The sequence below is a fragment of the Cololabis saira genome, chromosome 8 (genome assembly GCF_033807715.1).
Source record: "Cololabis saira isolate AMF1-May2022 chromosome 8, fColSai1.1, whole genome shotgun sequence".
Classification (NCBI taxonomy): domain Eukaryota; kingdom Metazoa; phylum Chordata; class Actinopteri; order Beloniformes; family Belonidae; genus Cololabis; species Cololabis saira.
This window is the reverse complement of record NC_084594.1, coordinates 30,490,834-30,505,110: the sequence shown is the minus strand read 5'-3', so window position 1 is coordinate 30,505,110 and position 14,277 is coordinate 30,490,834. Positions and strand designations below refer to the sequence as shown.

The 14,277-nt window shown below is 41.3% G+C and overlaps 1 protein-coding gene across 1 annotated transcript; it reads left to right on the top strand.

Annotated features, from left to right (window-relative positions):
• The first annotated feature begins 345 nt into the window (after positions 1-345).
• Positions 346-14,265, top strand: pusl1 (pseudouridine synthase like 1). The gene is made up of 8 exons (XM_061728629.1): positions 346-559; positions 653-713; positions 2,110-2,297; positions 6,234-6,383; positions 8,644-8,814; positions 11,757-11,811; positions 12,001-12,163; positions 14,177-14,265. The coding sequence occupies exons 1-8, from the start codon at positions 513-515 to the stop codon at positions 14,224-14,226; spliced, it is 885 nt and encodes a 294-aa protein (XP_061584613.1). The 5' UTR covers positions 346-512; the 3' UTR covers positions 14,227-14,265.
• Positions 14,266-14,277: the final 12 nt, after the last annotated feature.

Below are 14,277 nucleotides of genomic sequence, written 5' to 3'. Positions count from 1 at the left end.
AACCAATCTCTTAATTTATAAAGTTTGTCTATATATTTGTTTTGAGGCCGACTCTGCGACACGCCCTTCATTTCTGGTGACGCCGTCTCTCGGCGACTTGGACTACAACTCCGGGCAACAAGCGCTCAAATGTTGCATCTTCGTTCCTCATATTATGCTTTCAGCTTGGGTGCCTGAGTTGTCAAGAGTTGGAACGCACCTGCCACTATTGTATCTACTTGACACAAGTAATTTATTCTCTGAATTATTCTTAAATTGTTTAGAAAGAGCGTTCAAACGCACTGTACTTCCGGACTACAGAATGCATGTTGGTGATTGTGTCGTACTTGTCATGCGTCGCAGCAGTTCAGTTGAAAACACGCGACTACCACAGCAGAGGTCTGTGAAGTTTATTTGAAGGATTTGAGAAGCTGATGTTGTCTGTGTGTTGAATGAGAGTCGTAAGATGATTATTCTTGGCGTTGCTTCGCCCCTGTGAATAACAACAGCATGATCAGAGACATCAATACATCATGCAGCGTTACCTCATCTTTTTTCAATACATCGGTACAAAATACAGGTTGGTCACAGAGCAGGAGTGGGGACTTTTAAAGTGTGCTTTTTCTTTTTGTAATTTATTGCATAATCTTACACAATACTTCCCTTTCTACAGTGGTGTAGTGAAAGCGCCTCCACACCAGCTGAATAAAACCGGGGTCCAGAATCACATAGAGGTACGTTTTCATTGTTTTATTTATTTATTAATTATTGTTATTATTCATGCATTTTGATCTCATTTTGTATGTTGAACCCCAGCACTTCTGATGTTTTTCCCACGAATTAACAATATTCAATGTACTAAAACACATCAAAATATAACACATATAATGACCTAAAAAAGTTGACGTAATTTCCTGGATGTCTTATTTTAATTTCTATGACATGGAAACAAACGAGATCCTTCAACCATTTCCTTTTAAGACATGCTGTTACACCTGTTTTCACAGTAGCCAGTTTCCACTCCCATCTTCCATGTGTTGCATGTCTTTTAAAATTGTTGTTGTAACTTTACTATGCCACTTCTGGGTACAGCCAAATTGGAAAATGGTTAGATGTAGACATGAAGAAGATGAATACATTTGCAATGTGACAGTATCCTGCAGTTACAACCAGTTCACTGAATGGTGTATTTTCACACGTAGGTGGCCACAAATAATTTGACATAGTTGTATTATGCCCCCTTTGTGTCTATGGATAATATTGTAAAAGTTTCTGCTCCATATAAACAGCTTTTAACCTACAGAGTCTTGTTTTTCCAGCACATCTTTTGTGCTGATCACTAATTTGTAAGTGCAACAAAAACACACAAATCACAGTTGACAACCTCAGGTGAACTGGTGACTTGTGGGTAAAACAAAAGCTAGACGGTTTAAATGATTTGGTGTTGGTTGTGATCATATCTCAAACAGATACGAACGTACATACACACGGACGTACATACACACATACGTACACACATACATACACACATACATACTGTACATACACACATACATACTGTACATACACACATACATAAATTCATACATACATACATGCATACATACAATGAAAGTATTCAGTTTTTGCTTACAGTGATTACTCTAAACTGTTACTGTAAACTATTCTGCTCCTTACTCTGGATATTGGAAGTCCTGTGATATGAAGTACTGATTAAATATTTATTACTATTCCATTTAAGTGATTACTATTGAATTTTCAAAGGGTCTTGTGGTGTAGGTGGTAAAAAAATTATGCATGATGCAACAGTCCTGGTTCACATCGTGATGGGATCCTTTGTCTTGTGCCTGTTACTACTCTACTGTCTGTATTTAACGTTATAAAAAACGGACCAAACATCAGAAAACAGCACAGACGCAAAAAAAAGAAACATGGAAAATATAGCAAAAGTGGTCACAGGCTGTTTTGTGACGTGATGTTGCGGTTTACATTTGATAGCCTCAAGTTGGTGTTTCATATCTTCTGCATTGTCAGAGTTTAAATATTCAAAATATTCTTGTGTAATTTTTTTTGTTAACCATCCACAATATATCAACCAAAATCTTTTTATGTCCTACTTTCTTTGTGCAGGAAGCAATTCAGAGGCTGAAGCCCATTAATCCAGTGTCTCTGTCGGTGTCGAGCAGGACGGACGCTGGCGTCCACGCTCTCTCTAACTCTGCTCACTTTGACCTGCAGCGCAGGAACGACAAACCACCGTTTACTGAAGAAGTTGTCATTGATGCTCTTAATTTTAACCTGGGAACCGAGCAAATCAGGTCAGTCGTCGCTTGGATGAGTGTGGTGTGACCTCCTGACCTTTAACAGTAGACGGGCCTAGGGCAACACATCACACAGGTGTTAAGTGCAATGAAGGTATAGCTTTGTTTCTGAGCGTGCTCATACATGTCTTTATTACCCTGACAGATCCTCATGTACGTGGAACACCATGATCTAGTTGGTTAATAATACTTTTGAATCCCTTTTAAAGGGAGATTCAAGGTCTCTGAAACTGCTGTGTTTTAAGTCTCTTCAAAGAGTCATTGCAGATGGTTATGGCTGTGTGCAGGAAGAGGTGTTGCAGTGGAGCTGAAGAAGCCTCTGACTTGGGACACACTGCTGTTAAATCACTATCGTGTGAACAGGAACGCACTAGTCCAATACTAGGATCAGATATCGGTTGCAACATTAACAAAAAATGTTGACTGGCATTCAGAAAAAGATAATCCATGGCCTGATCTATTCACCTTAAATCTGTTATCGATGTGTGTCATGTACAAAGATTTTGTTTCTATGAACATACACTTTCAGATACTATTTAATTAGCTTGATTCTATTTAATTTGGAATTTAAATGCTGATGCACTTTTTTGATTATGTAGAAAAAAAATATATATATATATATATATTTCAAGAGTTCATTACATATATAGGTTACTTCTTATTTTGTGTAAGGAAATTATTGTTTAGTTGTCGCGAAGAAATGTTGAAGCCTTATGCCTTTAGTTTCTTTCATACGGAGAAGTGTTCAGTAAATTAATCAAACAATTGCATTGGATCAGTATCAGTATCAGGGTGTTGACTGATACACAAACCCCAAGCTTCAGTATTGGCAATGAGACTGAAAAGATCAGACTGATGCATCTGACTTTGTCATGAAGACGATGCTCAGTTCTGTCTAGGATGTTTTTCATATTAAGTATCCTTCCTCCAGAGGATCCAGAACAACCCCCACAACAGAACCAGTTTTCTTTAACACTTTGTTCAGTTTCTTTAGGTCATTGGCTCTGATGCTGCTCCCCCCACGGACGCCTGCAGATGTGATTGCACTCTCCACAACAGAACTACAGAAAGGACATAAGCTTCCTCCAGAAATACAATCTGCTCTGTTCCTCATTCTAAACAGCATCACTGTTGCACGTCCAGTCCAATCTCTTGTCCAGGTTAACTGCCTCCCCTTCTCCCATAACAGAAATGGTGTTTGATATAGTCCGGCTCATCCTAAAATCCACAGACATCTCCTTTGTCTTGTTCATGTTTAAGATCAAATGATTGGTCCCACACCAAATGGTCCACCACTTCTCTGCACTCCGTTTCTTGCCCATCACTGATACACCCCAGAACTGTAGAGTCATCTGAGTATTTCTGAAGATGACAGGACTCTTAACTAGAAGTCTGAGGTGTACAGCGTGAGGAGGAATGGTGAGCATACCACTTGGTCAGACACACAACCGTTCAGTCTGATAAACTGTGTTGTTTGTCAGGTAGTCAGTAATCCAGGTGATTGTGGAGGCAGCCAGCGGTGTCTTCTGGAGTTTCTTACATAGTAAAACAGGCTGAATTGTGTTAAATGGAGAAATCAAAGAACATGATGTTCACAATTCTGCCTGCTTTGTCCAGATGACTGTGGATCTGCTGAAGCAGGTGCATGACGGCATGTTCAACTTCAACCTCAAAACGAAATGCAAACTGCAGTGGGACCTCGTTTGCTTATTCATGAGGACTAGTTTAAGTCTCTCTGGGACTTTCATGATGTGAGACATCAGGGCTACTGGCCTGTAGTCACTAGGAGCAGACGGACGAGCTCTCTTTGGTGCTGGAATAAGGCAGGATGCCTTCCACAGCCCTGGAACCTTCTCCTGACTCGGGCTGAGGTTGAAGGGGTGCTGCTGAATCCCACATTGTTGGTCCACACAGGCTTTCAGGACTCTGGGGCTGACGTCATCTGGGCCTTCAGCCTTGTTCCTGTTCGGCATCTCTGGCTGCCTCTTTACCTGACTGTCAGAGACAACCCTGACATCTCTGTATGTGGACTTGGACGATGATGGAGCAGCAATGACTGAGGTAGAAGGTGTGACAGCAGTTTGAGGTGGGACAGGGAAGCTGTGATTGGAGCGAGGGTGTGAGGCTCTGTCCAGACTTCCATCTGTCTGATCCCTCTTCTGCTTGAAGCCATGTGAAGTGATGTTTTTCATCCCTGATCACACATCTTTTGCATTGTTCTGCCAGAGCTTACACTCCAGCTTTTTCCTTTACACCTCCCTCTTCTCTCTAAAAATGACCTTAAGTCATTTTTGTTCTCCCAATAATAAAAAAATATAAATAATGCAATTCCTATTTTGTTTCAAATAGAAATAGGGATTTAAGATGTTCATATTTGCTTTTTAGCACAAAAAAAAACATAAAGGAACCCTATTCCATTCAAAAAGCAACATTACAGTATGTTGAAAGCTCCCTCAAGTAAAGCTGCTTTCACATTTGTTCGTAACAAAGTGAACTTGTTTCACTGTACTTTCAGAGTCAAGAAATAAAAATGCAACAATATTCATGGTTTATTAAAACATTTTCAAAGATATAACAGTTAAATTCATAAAGATGCCAGAAGGAACGCAAGGTTTCACCTATGAAATGCAATGCAACCATTTTTTTATATTCTGTGAAGCTATAGAACAAAGAGGCTCCAATGTTGTGATATTGACTACATAAAACATACTGTAGTAGCACCTTTCAGTCTCTGACCACACACACATTTATGTCTGCATGCATCACGTGCAGGCAGTGCACTCAGGCATGTGTCTGTTGTGAGAATGCCAGAGATGGTGAGTAGTGGTGACAAGTAAGGATGCTGTATATACAAGTGTAAGAACAACGGTGATCAAATATACACACCGTATGTTTGTGAGCATATGTGCACATCTATCTAAATAAGCACATCTGTGTGAGTCTCTCCACAATCTAAAAAACTAGGTTACGTTTCCAGGGGAGGTAGACCGAGTGTGACACGTGGCAGAACAAACCCCTGCGTCTGCCTTCAATGGCTGCGCCGATGTGAAGTGACAGCTCTCGCCCATCCCACAAACCACACACCCACATGAAATTTTAATAAGGCGTGCACAAAGTGTGGCCTCACAGATTTGGGAACTAGGGCATTGTTTTAGCATGGCACCATCCTGCAATTCAGCCGTTTTCCCATTTTGGGAGGAGTGCCAGTGATTTTAGACTAAATGAGGCTCATTTTCACATCAGCACACAAGACAAGTGAAATGAATCCAGGAGATTTATTAATATTATTCTGTTTACAGTTTTCAGTCTGGTTAAATGTTACTCAGGCCGTCGACCTCTGGAGGTGGCTGACCACAGCTCTGAGCCAGGAGCCCCATTTATTTATTTATTTATCACAGATAAAGAATTAAATTATCAAACTACTCTGAACACATGTGGTGTATTTGTATGTGAGCACTGCGAGCGGTTAAATATTTTAGTTCAGTGTGTACGGTTATATAGACATTAAAATCGTGCAGTTACGTGTTTATTCAAACCCAAGTTGGTTTATATTGTATACGTCTATGTAGCAAGATGAAAGCGCGTGTGTTTGTGTGTGTTTACTGATAGTATAGACCAAATAGCAGAAGCGGGATAATCCCTTCTAACCTTCTCTCTGCAGGTTTAAGGATTAGGAGGATGCTGGGAAGCCTTCACTCCACTTTTCTCTGTACATTTCCCAAATGGGTCACGCTGTTTTGTACGTTCATTGAGTGTTACGTGACATCTTATAGACGTACTCCATTACTCCAACGCGATCTGTGTTTTTACAGTAGCCCACTTCCCATCAGCACGTCCTGGTCCCTGATCACCCGACACAAACATGCATGTTGGCGTTATAAATACAGTTTCAGTCTTAGTTTAAAAGCAGCTTTCTATTTTGTTCTTTTCCAGGCTTACCCATGCTCACCGTGTCCCCGATGACTTCCATGCCCGTTTCCGCGCTCAGTCGCGGAGCTACACTTACCGCATAGCACTGGGCATCACCCACCACACCCTACTTCCCCTCACGGACCACAATCAGTGCTGGAGCCTCCCCAACACGTGAGTGTCCTCAGTGAACACACCACCTCTTAGTTTGTTAGGTTGAGTTGTTTTATCCTTCTTCGTGTGAAGTAGCATAGTGAATAAAGTTCAGACTAAAGCTCAATTTAATGTCGTCCATCTGCGCAGCAAGCTCATGCCAAGCCTCCCAGAAATGATGCCACTTTGAAACACAGGAATAGTCCACATCTGCTATGTCACAACTGTGAGATTGATTCATTTTAAATTGAACTCTCAAAAACAAACAATGGAGATGATGGAAATAGTTAAAAAGACATTAAACTTTCAGGGATTTGAAGCCTGGCAATGTTCTTTAAGCTGTGATTGGAGGGAACATGAAGAAAATGTTTCAGAGTGCATATGTTTGAGCATTTGTCTGTTCTTCTCGCTTCACTTTTTTGGGGGGAAAAGTAGGCCAAGATAAGCTGCAGGCTTTTACACTTCAGAGCAACACCCACACAATATAGCCCTTTTTTTCTCACATTTTTTTCAGTCTCATTTTTTCCCCCTCTTATTTTTTTTTCTCCATCTCATTTCCTTCTCACACCTTCTACATTGACTCTCTCTAACATATTTGCTTGTTCATCCCTCTGTCATGTTAAGCCTTCATCTCGTCTTCTGGGCATCTCCGCCTCAGCTGCTTCTCTCGGTTTTCTCTTTGATCTGCTGCTCTCTCGTCATCGCTCCCACTCCATCTCTCCCACTGCAAGAAATATTGCTCACATTATTTCCCCTCTTTCCAGATTGTATTCTTAGAAGTTAAGCAATTAGATACAATTTTAACGTTACTGATAAATTACTGATAAGTTACTGATAAAGACAAAGCTATCTCCATGGCTTTCTAACATTCTTCATTATATTCGCGTTCATACCAGGTTTTCAAACTGAAATATAAAAAATTCTTGGAGCTTAGTTTCAAATAAATCTGCATATCATGTTTTCTTCCCAAACTTTTTCACTCTTATCCTATAAAGCAGCTGTTCACAAATCTTTCTCAGTATATGCCTGCAGCTCTCGAAGGTGAACTCTCCCAACTCATGACCATATTTGAGGCTATCATGGACGACCATCTTCATCTTTCTATCTGCAGATCATCTCCTTTTCCTCATCAACACAAACCCAGGGATTTTCTTTAATGTTTTGGTAACAAGTAGAAAGGTGCAGTTGCATCCAAAGTCGCAACTCAAAAAACTACTTAATACCTGCTAACCCCCTTCTGGAAAGCTTGTTGGTTGCCTAGCAACTGGATTTGTGCGTCTGTACCCTTCTCTCCTGAGCTGCGCCCCCTAACCCCCACAGTGAGCATACTTCATTATACCCAAAAGGCCCCTTAAGGACAGTACATTTTAAGGAGCTAACCTTAAGGTAAGATTTCAATTTAAAATGTCCATGAATTTTCTTGCCATTTCCACTGTGACTTCTGCACATAATTATAAGACTCAAACATAGACGATGCAGATACCCAAACTTTTTTCATTAAACAAAGTCAAAGTGCAGTAATTGATGAGAAAAGAAAAGGCTTTGCTGACCAGCACCAGGAGCAAAGTTTAGAGTTATGCGTTATTGATCCTTCTGCAGCAGCAATTCACAGTTGAAACGTGTAGCTACCACTTACACCATCTTAGAAAATGAGTATCAGTGGCTAAATGTATATCCAGCTTGATTCTGTTACCAAAGCATTAGCTTGAGAAGTATAGATTCCCAATAGTTAAGTGTCAATAGTCAACACGGAATACTTGATATACATTTCTTTAATTTTCTTCATCCAGATTACCTCTTATTAGTCCGCTTTTATAATACTTGCATTAAAAATTTAATGAGAAAGTCACTCAACACACTGCTCCGATTCCGTGCTCTCTGTTTATCTCTCTTCATCTGTCTCTCTGTCGACTCACGTTTGAGCAGCAACACAACCGTGAAGCTGTGGAGAGTCTCAGCAGTGAGCCCACTCTCCCTCGGCCTTTTAAATGCGCCGTTCGTCCACACGCTCATGTTCACTCACGTGGCCATGTCCCTCAGAAGGTTAATATTATATAAGTTCACCAGGAATTGGGAAGGAGGAGACCTGAAGAGGCATACTTTAAGTGTGTGCTCCGGTCTGACCTCGCAGTTCGTGTGAGTCACTTTCAGGTCAGATGGCAATAACGCCGTAAGCCCACGAATGCGTTTGTAGGAAGACTCTTGACTCCTGGGGCGTACATCTGTGTGGCTTTTAAAATGACATCTCTTGTTTTTGGTTTTGTGTTTGTTTTGTTTTTAGAGAGCTGGATGTGGAGGCCATGCGTGAGGCGGCTGCCCTGCTGGTTGGGACTCATGACTTCAGCAGCTTCAGGGCAGTGAACTCGGATATACTATTCAAGAACCCGGTGAAAAAGCTGGATGTGCTTTCAATACAGCGAGGAAGCTCTTTTGGGCAAGCACACTTTCACAGGTAGACACAAACCACTCAGGGGAAGTAAAACAGACACTGAGACACAACACAGCATTAAGATCACGTCAGTGCGTAGATTTAGTGAAGCACTGACTTTTTAAAAGATCATACAGCAGGCTTTCAACATTATTATATGTGATTTTGCACATATTTGTAATTTACAAGGATTACAATGCAAATGCAGATGAAAAAAAACGTAGAAACCGCCAGAGAAAATCCCATCCATTCATACCTTCTGCCAGGCTAATACATCCAGCTGTTAGTTTACACAGTTAGAGACGCTTTTTGTGTTAATGAATCTGCCGTCTGCTCGGCAGGTTTGTGTACTTAAGACAATGAGGATCCAGTATAATCCATGGTGGAGATGGAAAGTCGGGGGGGAGAAGGAGGGAGAGAGGGGTCACGGGGGACCTTGGGAGATTACATGACCGCGGGGTCGCTCTGTATGCCAAATTCCACTTTCATGGTCATTAATTATTTGCCCTGGAAATATGGTGCACAATATGGACATGGACAGACCGTTAACAGCTCTCAGAGCAAATGTCACCCAGTCGCGTTGCTCCAGCACACGTGAGGCATCAAAAGCTGCGAGCACCGAGGTCGCATGTTTATGAATTTATTTATTTATTTTGATTTATGCTTTTGTTTTTTTTACCCATATTAAAACCTTTTCCATATTTGACTCTATACATAGACCAATATTGGTTTAGGCACCACAGAAAGCTTGCAGAGCTCTGTTATTTCATTTTAGTTTTTTGTAAGATTCACTATTCTGTGAAGTGCCAGCGCTTTAAAAACAAAAGGAGCTGATTGTGTTTATTTTGCAGATAGAGGTGAAAAGTTCTTCATTAATTACCTTTTGACCATTTTGTATCTTAGCTGAAAGAACGAGTTCAGTTTTCTTATATTTGCATTATAAGGTTAATCTCTCGTGCTAACTACGGTAAAAGATGTAAGCCTTCACAAGAGGACTGTAAGCAAGAAATGGATATAGTTGTAAAGGTTATATTACATCCATCTAAGTCATTAATTTCCCTTTGGGGAATTATTACATGTTTTGAATTGAATCAATTCAGAGTGTTATAGGAATGTAGTTATGAGCTGCTTCTTTTTTTATTTTCAGATAAATGTCTGAATATAATATATGTATTGGTGTAATGCTTTAATTAATTTATTTTTTGCTCAGATATAACACTAGCACTTTGAATTATTTAAATGATCTCACCTTACCTTAAGCCTACCATATTGTCAACATGTTTAATTGTGCAGCACTTTTGATAGTGACAACAACCATAATTGTATTTGTCATTAACTGGCCGCTGTAGTTTATGTGCTGTAGAAGAAAAAAAAACATGCATGGACAAATGTGTTGGTACCCCTTCTATTAAAGAAAGAAAAATGACAGAGTGACCCCGGTAACACGTGTCTCTAAGCAAGAAGGTTCCTGGTTTGATTCCTGGGTCTGACGGGAACCTTTCTGTCTGAGTTAGCATCTTCTCCCTGTGCTTGCGTGGGTTTCCTCCAGGTGCTCCGGGTCCTCCCGAGTGTAAAAAACATGTATGTTTGTGGGCATGTCTCCCCGTGCGTGCGATGTTGCAGCAGGGGAGGCATCCGGCATAAAACTGGGCCAAATCGATGTGCGACCCCTCTCAGGGGGATTAAGCCGAAATGGTTGATGAGAGGGATTTTGGTCCCCTTCCCATCATCAGAAGAAAGTTTTAAGGTCAAATGGAGGAGGTCAGATGTACACTACCTTTCCCATTCATTTGAATGAGAAAACGTGTCCAAACTCTTGACTGGTACTGCACGAGGATAAGAACACATTGCCAACTACAAACATGACGGTGGTGGCATCATGCTATGGGCTGTTCTGCCAGTGTACTATATGGATTCAAGTTGGACACAATTCTTCAGCATTACTTTAGTTTAGATGATCAGTTAAACACATCAAAACTGGATGTGCACCTGATCTAAGTCCTGATCTAAACCGTCTTTGAATCTGGTCTTGAGGTTAAAAATTCAATCAAACTACTATAAACAACCTGAATTCTGCCAGCATGATTTTAGGAAGGTGCAACATGCCAAGTGAGTCAATCCTTACACTTCAAACTGTCACTGAAATAACTTGAAACTGGCAAAAGTATTTATAAGCATAGAGCAAACAGTTTTTTTCATAATTTTTGTCAAATTAAACGTATTGCATTTGTCATCTTAGTAGGGCACACTAATAGAAATCTGACTTTGAAGCAAGATGCAACCTTCGTGTATTTTCATCTGAAGACGGTGTCCCGTACATAGTTCATGAGCTAGCAGCCTGCTGCAGAAATCTGTCTTTGCATTTATTACATGCCAAATGTAATCAAACAGCAACCGCTGAGTCAAATTTGCATCTGACCCAATTCTTTCCTTGTGTCTGTTTGCTTAGTTGTCTTTCCTTCCCCAAAATAGATTTTTTTTTTCCAGGGGGGGGGCTCTGATTTAAATGCTGAAAGAAACACTGGGAACATGAATTTAAATAACATTTTACGTGGCATTACATATATTCCTACTGGGCCCAAAGCTGTAGTGCTGTAGTCAGTTTGTGACATTTAAAGAAATCTGCAGGAGGAGAGTCCCGCGCTTTATCTGGTGTCTGCCATGAATGTTGCCCCAGCCTCCAGCTCTGTCCACACGGACAGGCACGCCACTGAAATGTTGAACGAAAGAGAGATAAGGAAAAGGCGCATTTTCAACATCGAGCAACTTTAGCTTGTTCCACCAAAATGTGTTTGTGAGGTACCTTTTGTATATGCTGTTTTGTTTGGGGGGATTATTGTCCCTCTTTTATGTGTTTTTCAGAACCCGATCCCATAATTGTAACAATTCATGAAAAGTGTTGTGAATATGCCCCAAACACTTTACCTATACCATGTATACATCCCTAATCTAGTTTTATTTTTCAGAGAGATTCCATTCTGGGAGCTGACTTTCACGAGCCGGTCTTTTCTTTATAAGCAGGTTTGTTCCTTTCCATTTCTCCAGAAGGGTCTGTTACAGTCCAGCTAATCTGTGTGCCATTTGTATTGCACTCAATAGGAAGTAGCGCCATCTGCTGGTGGTGACCGCTGATGACTGAATAATGCGGGTCGTGGAGCGTCACGTGACCGCTACATGAAAGTCACCCCAGTGTTTGGCTCTGTGTTTCAGGTGCGGAGGATGACGGGGGCCCTGGTGGCTGTAGGACGGAGACTGTTGTCCGTGTCTCAGATGAAAGAGCTACTGGAGGCTCGGGACACCCTGGCTTACCCCCAGGGCCTGGTTGCTCCGGCCCACGGCCTCTTCCTCACCAAGGTGCACTACAGAGAGTCAGGTGAGCAGTGAGGCCTCAACATACAGGGCATCCGAAAAATATTCACAGCACTTCACTTTTTCCACATTAAGCTATGTTACAGCCTTATTCTTAATTTGATTAAATTAATTTTTTTCTTCAAAACTCTACACACAACACCCCATAATGACAACGTGAAAAAAGTTTTGAGATTTTTGCAAATTTATTAAAAATAAAAAACTAAGAAATCATATGTACATAAGTATTCACGGCCTTTGCTCAATACTTGATGCACCTTTGGCAGCAATTACAGCCTCAACTCAAGCCACAAGCTTGGCACACCTATGTTTGGGCAGTTTTGTCCATTCCTCTTTGCAGCTCTCAAGGTCCAACAGGTTGGATGGGAAGCGTCGGTGCACAGAAATTTTCAGATCTCTCCAGAGATGTTCAATGGTAGTCAAGTCTGGGCTCTGGCTGGGCCACTCAAGGACATTCACAGAGTTGTCCTGAAGCCACTGCTTTGAAATCTTGGCTGTGTGCTTTGGGTCGTGGTCCTGCTGAAAGATGAACCGTCGCCCCAGTCTGAGGTCAAGAGCGCTCTGGAGCAGGTTTTCATTCAGGATGTCTCTGTACATGGCTGCATTCATCTTTCCCTCTATCCTGACTAGTCTCCCAGTTCCTGCTGCTGAAAAACACCCCCACAGCATGATGCTGCCACCACCGTGCTTCACTGTAGGGATGGTATTGGCCTGGTGATGAGCGGTGCCTGGTTTCTCCAAACATGACGCCTGCTATTCACACCAAAGAGTTCAATCTTCGTCTCATCAGACCAGAGAATTTTGTTTCTCATGGTCTGGGAGTCATTCAGGTGCCTTTGGGCAAACTCCAGCTGGGCTGCCATGTGCCTTTTACTAAGGAGTGGCTTCCGTCTGGCCACTCTACCATACAGGCCTGATTGGTGAATTGCTGCAGAGATGGTTGTCCTTCTGGAAGGTTCTCCTCTCTCCACAGAGGAACGCTGGAGCTCCGACAGGGGGACCATAGGGTTCTTGGTCACCTCCCTGACTAGGGTCCTTCTCCCCCAATCACTCAGTTTAGACGGCCGGCCAGCTCTAGGAAGAGTCCTGCTGGTTCCCAACTTCTTCCATTTACGGATGATGGAGGCCACTGTGCTCATTGGAACCTTCAAGCAGCAGACATTTTTCTGTAATCTTCCCCAGATTTGTGCCTCGGGACAATCCTGTCTTGGAGGTAACAGACAATTCCTTTGACTTCATGCTTGGCTTGTGCTCTGACATGCACTGTCAACTGTGGGACCTTATATAGACAGGTGTGTGCCTTTCCAAATCATGTCCAATCAACTGAATTTACCAAAGGTGGACTCCAATTAAGCTGCAGAAACATCTCAAGGCTTATCAGTGGAAACAGCATGCGCCTTAGCTCAATTTTGAGCTTTATGGCAAAGGCTGTGAAAACGTATGTGCATGTGATTTCTTACGGTAGTTTTTTTATTTTTAATAAATTTGCAAAACTTTTGAAAAAATTTTTTTTTCACAATGTCAATATGGGGTGTTGTGTGTAGAATTTTGAGGAGAAAAATGAATTTAATCCATTTTGGAATAAGGCTGTAACATAACAAAATGTGGTAAAAATGAAGCGCTGTGAATACTTTCCAGATGCACTGTAACAGAATTTGGTCTTGTGGGAATGCAGCCTTTTTCTGTACTGTAATCTAGTAATAATTTATGCAATAATTAAATTAGTAAATCAATAAATAGTATTTTAACTAATCTGGAGCATCATGGAGTCGATTATTCATGTGCAGAAGAGTTGAAATGAAAATAAAAACTTCTGTTTTTGGCAAAAAGAGGAAACACTGATATGTATCCATTATAGGTCACATATTCTTTATCTGCCTATTTTATCTAGTATCTTCTGGTATATTCAAGCACATTTAAGATATTACTTACCCGGTACCCTCTGAAAGGTACGATTTTACCTGTTAATGTAGGTTTACAGCTCCAGTCTGAATTACCTGTCCATCTCTTCCCTCAGACCTGCAGCTTTCACGGCAGCCGTCCTGCACTGACAACTCAAAGGACTGATGGTACTTGAATAAACTGATACATTTTTAACCTCCTGTGGAAAATTACAAT

What these genes read in the sequence shown, in the direction of transcription:
- pusl1 (XM_061728629.1), top strand. Translation starts at nt 513, where the DNA reads ATGCAGCGTTACCTCATCTTTTTTCAATACATCGGTACAAAATACAG. An exon ending in GGGTCCAGAATCACATAGAG is followed by an intron (nt 714 to 2,109) that starts GTACGTTTTCAT and finishes TTCTTTGTGCAG; the next exon opens with GAAGCAATTCAGAGGCTGAA. An exon ending in TGCTGGAGCCTCCCCAACAC is followed by an intron (nt 6,384 to 8,643) that starts GTGAGTGTCCTC and finishes TTTTGTTTTTAG; the next exon opens with AGAGCTGGATGTGGAGGCCA.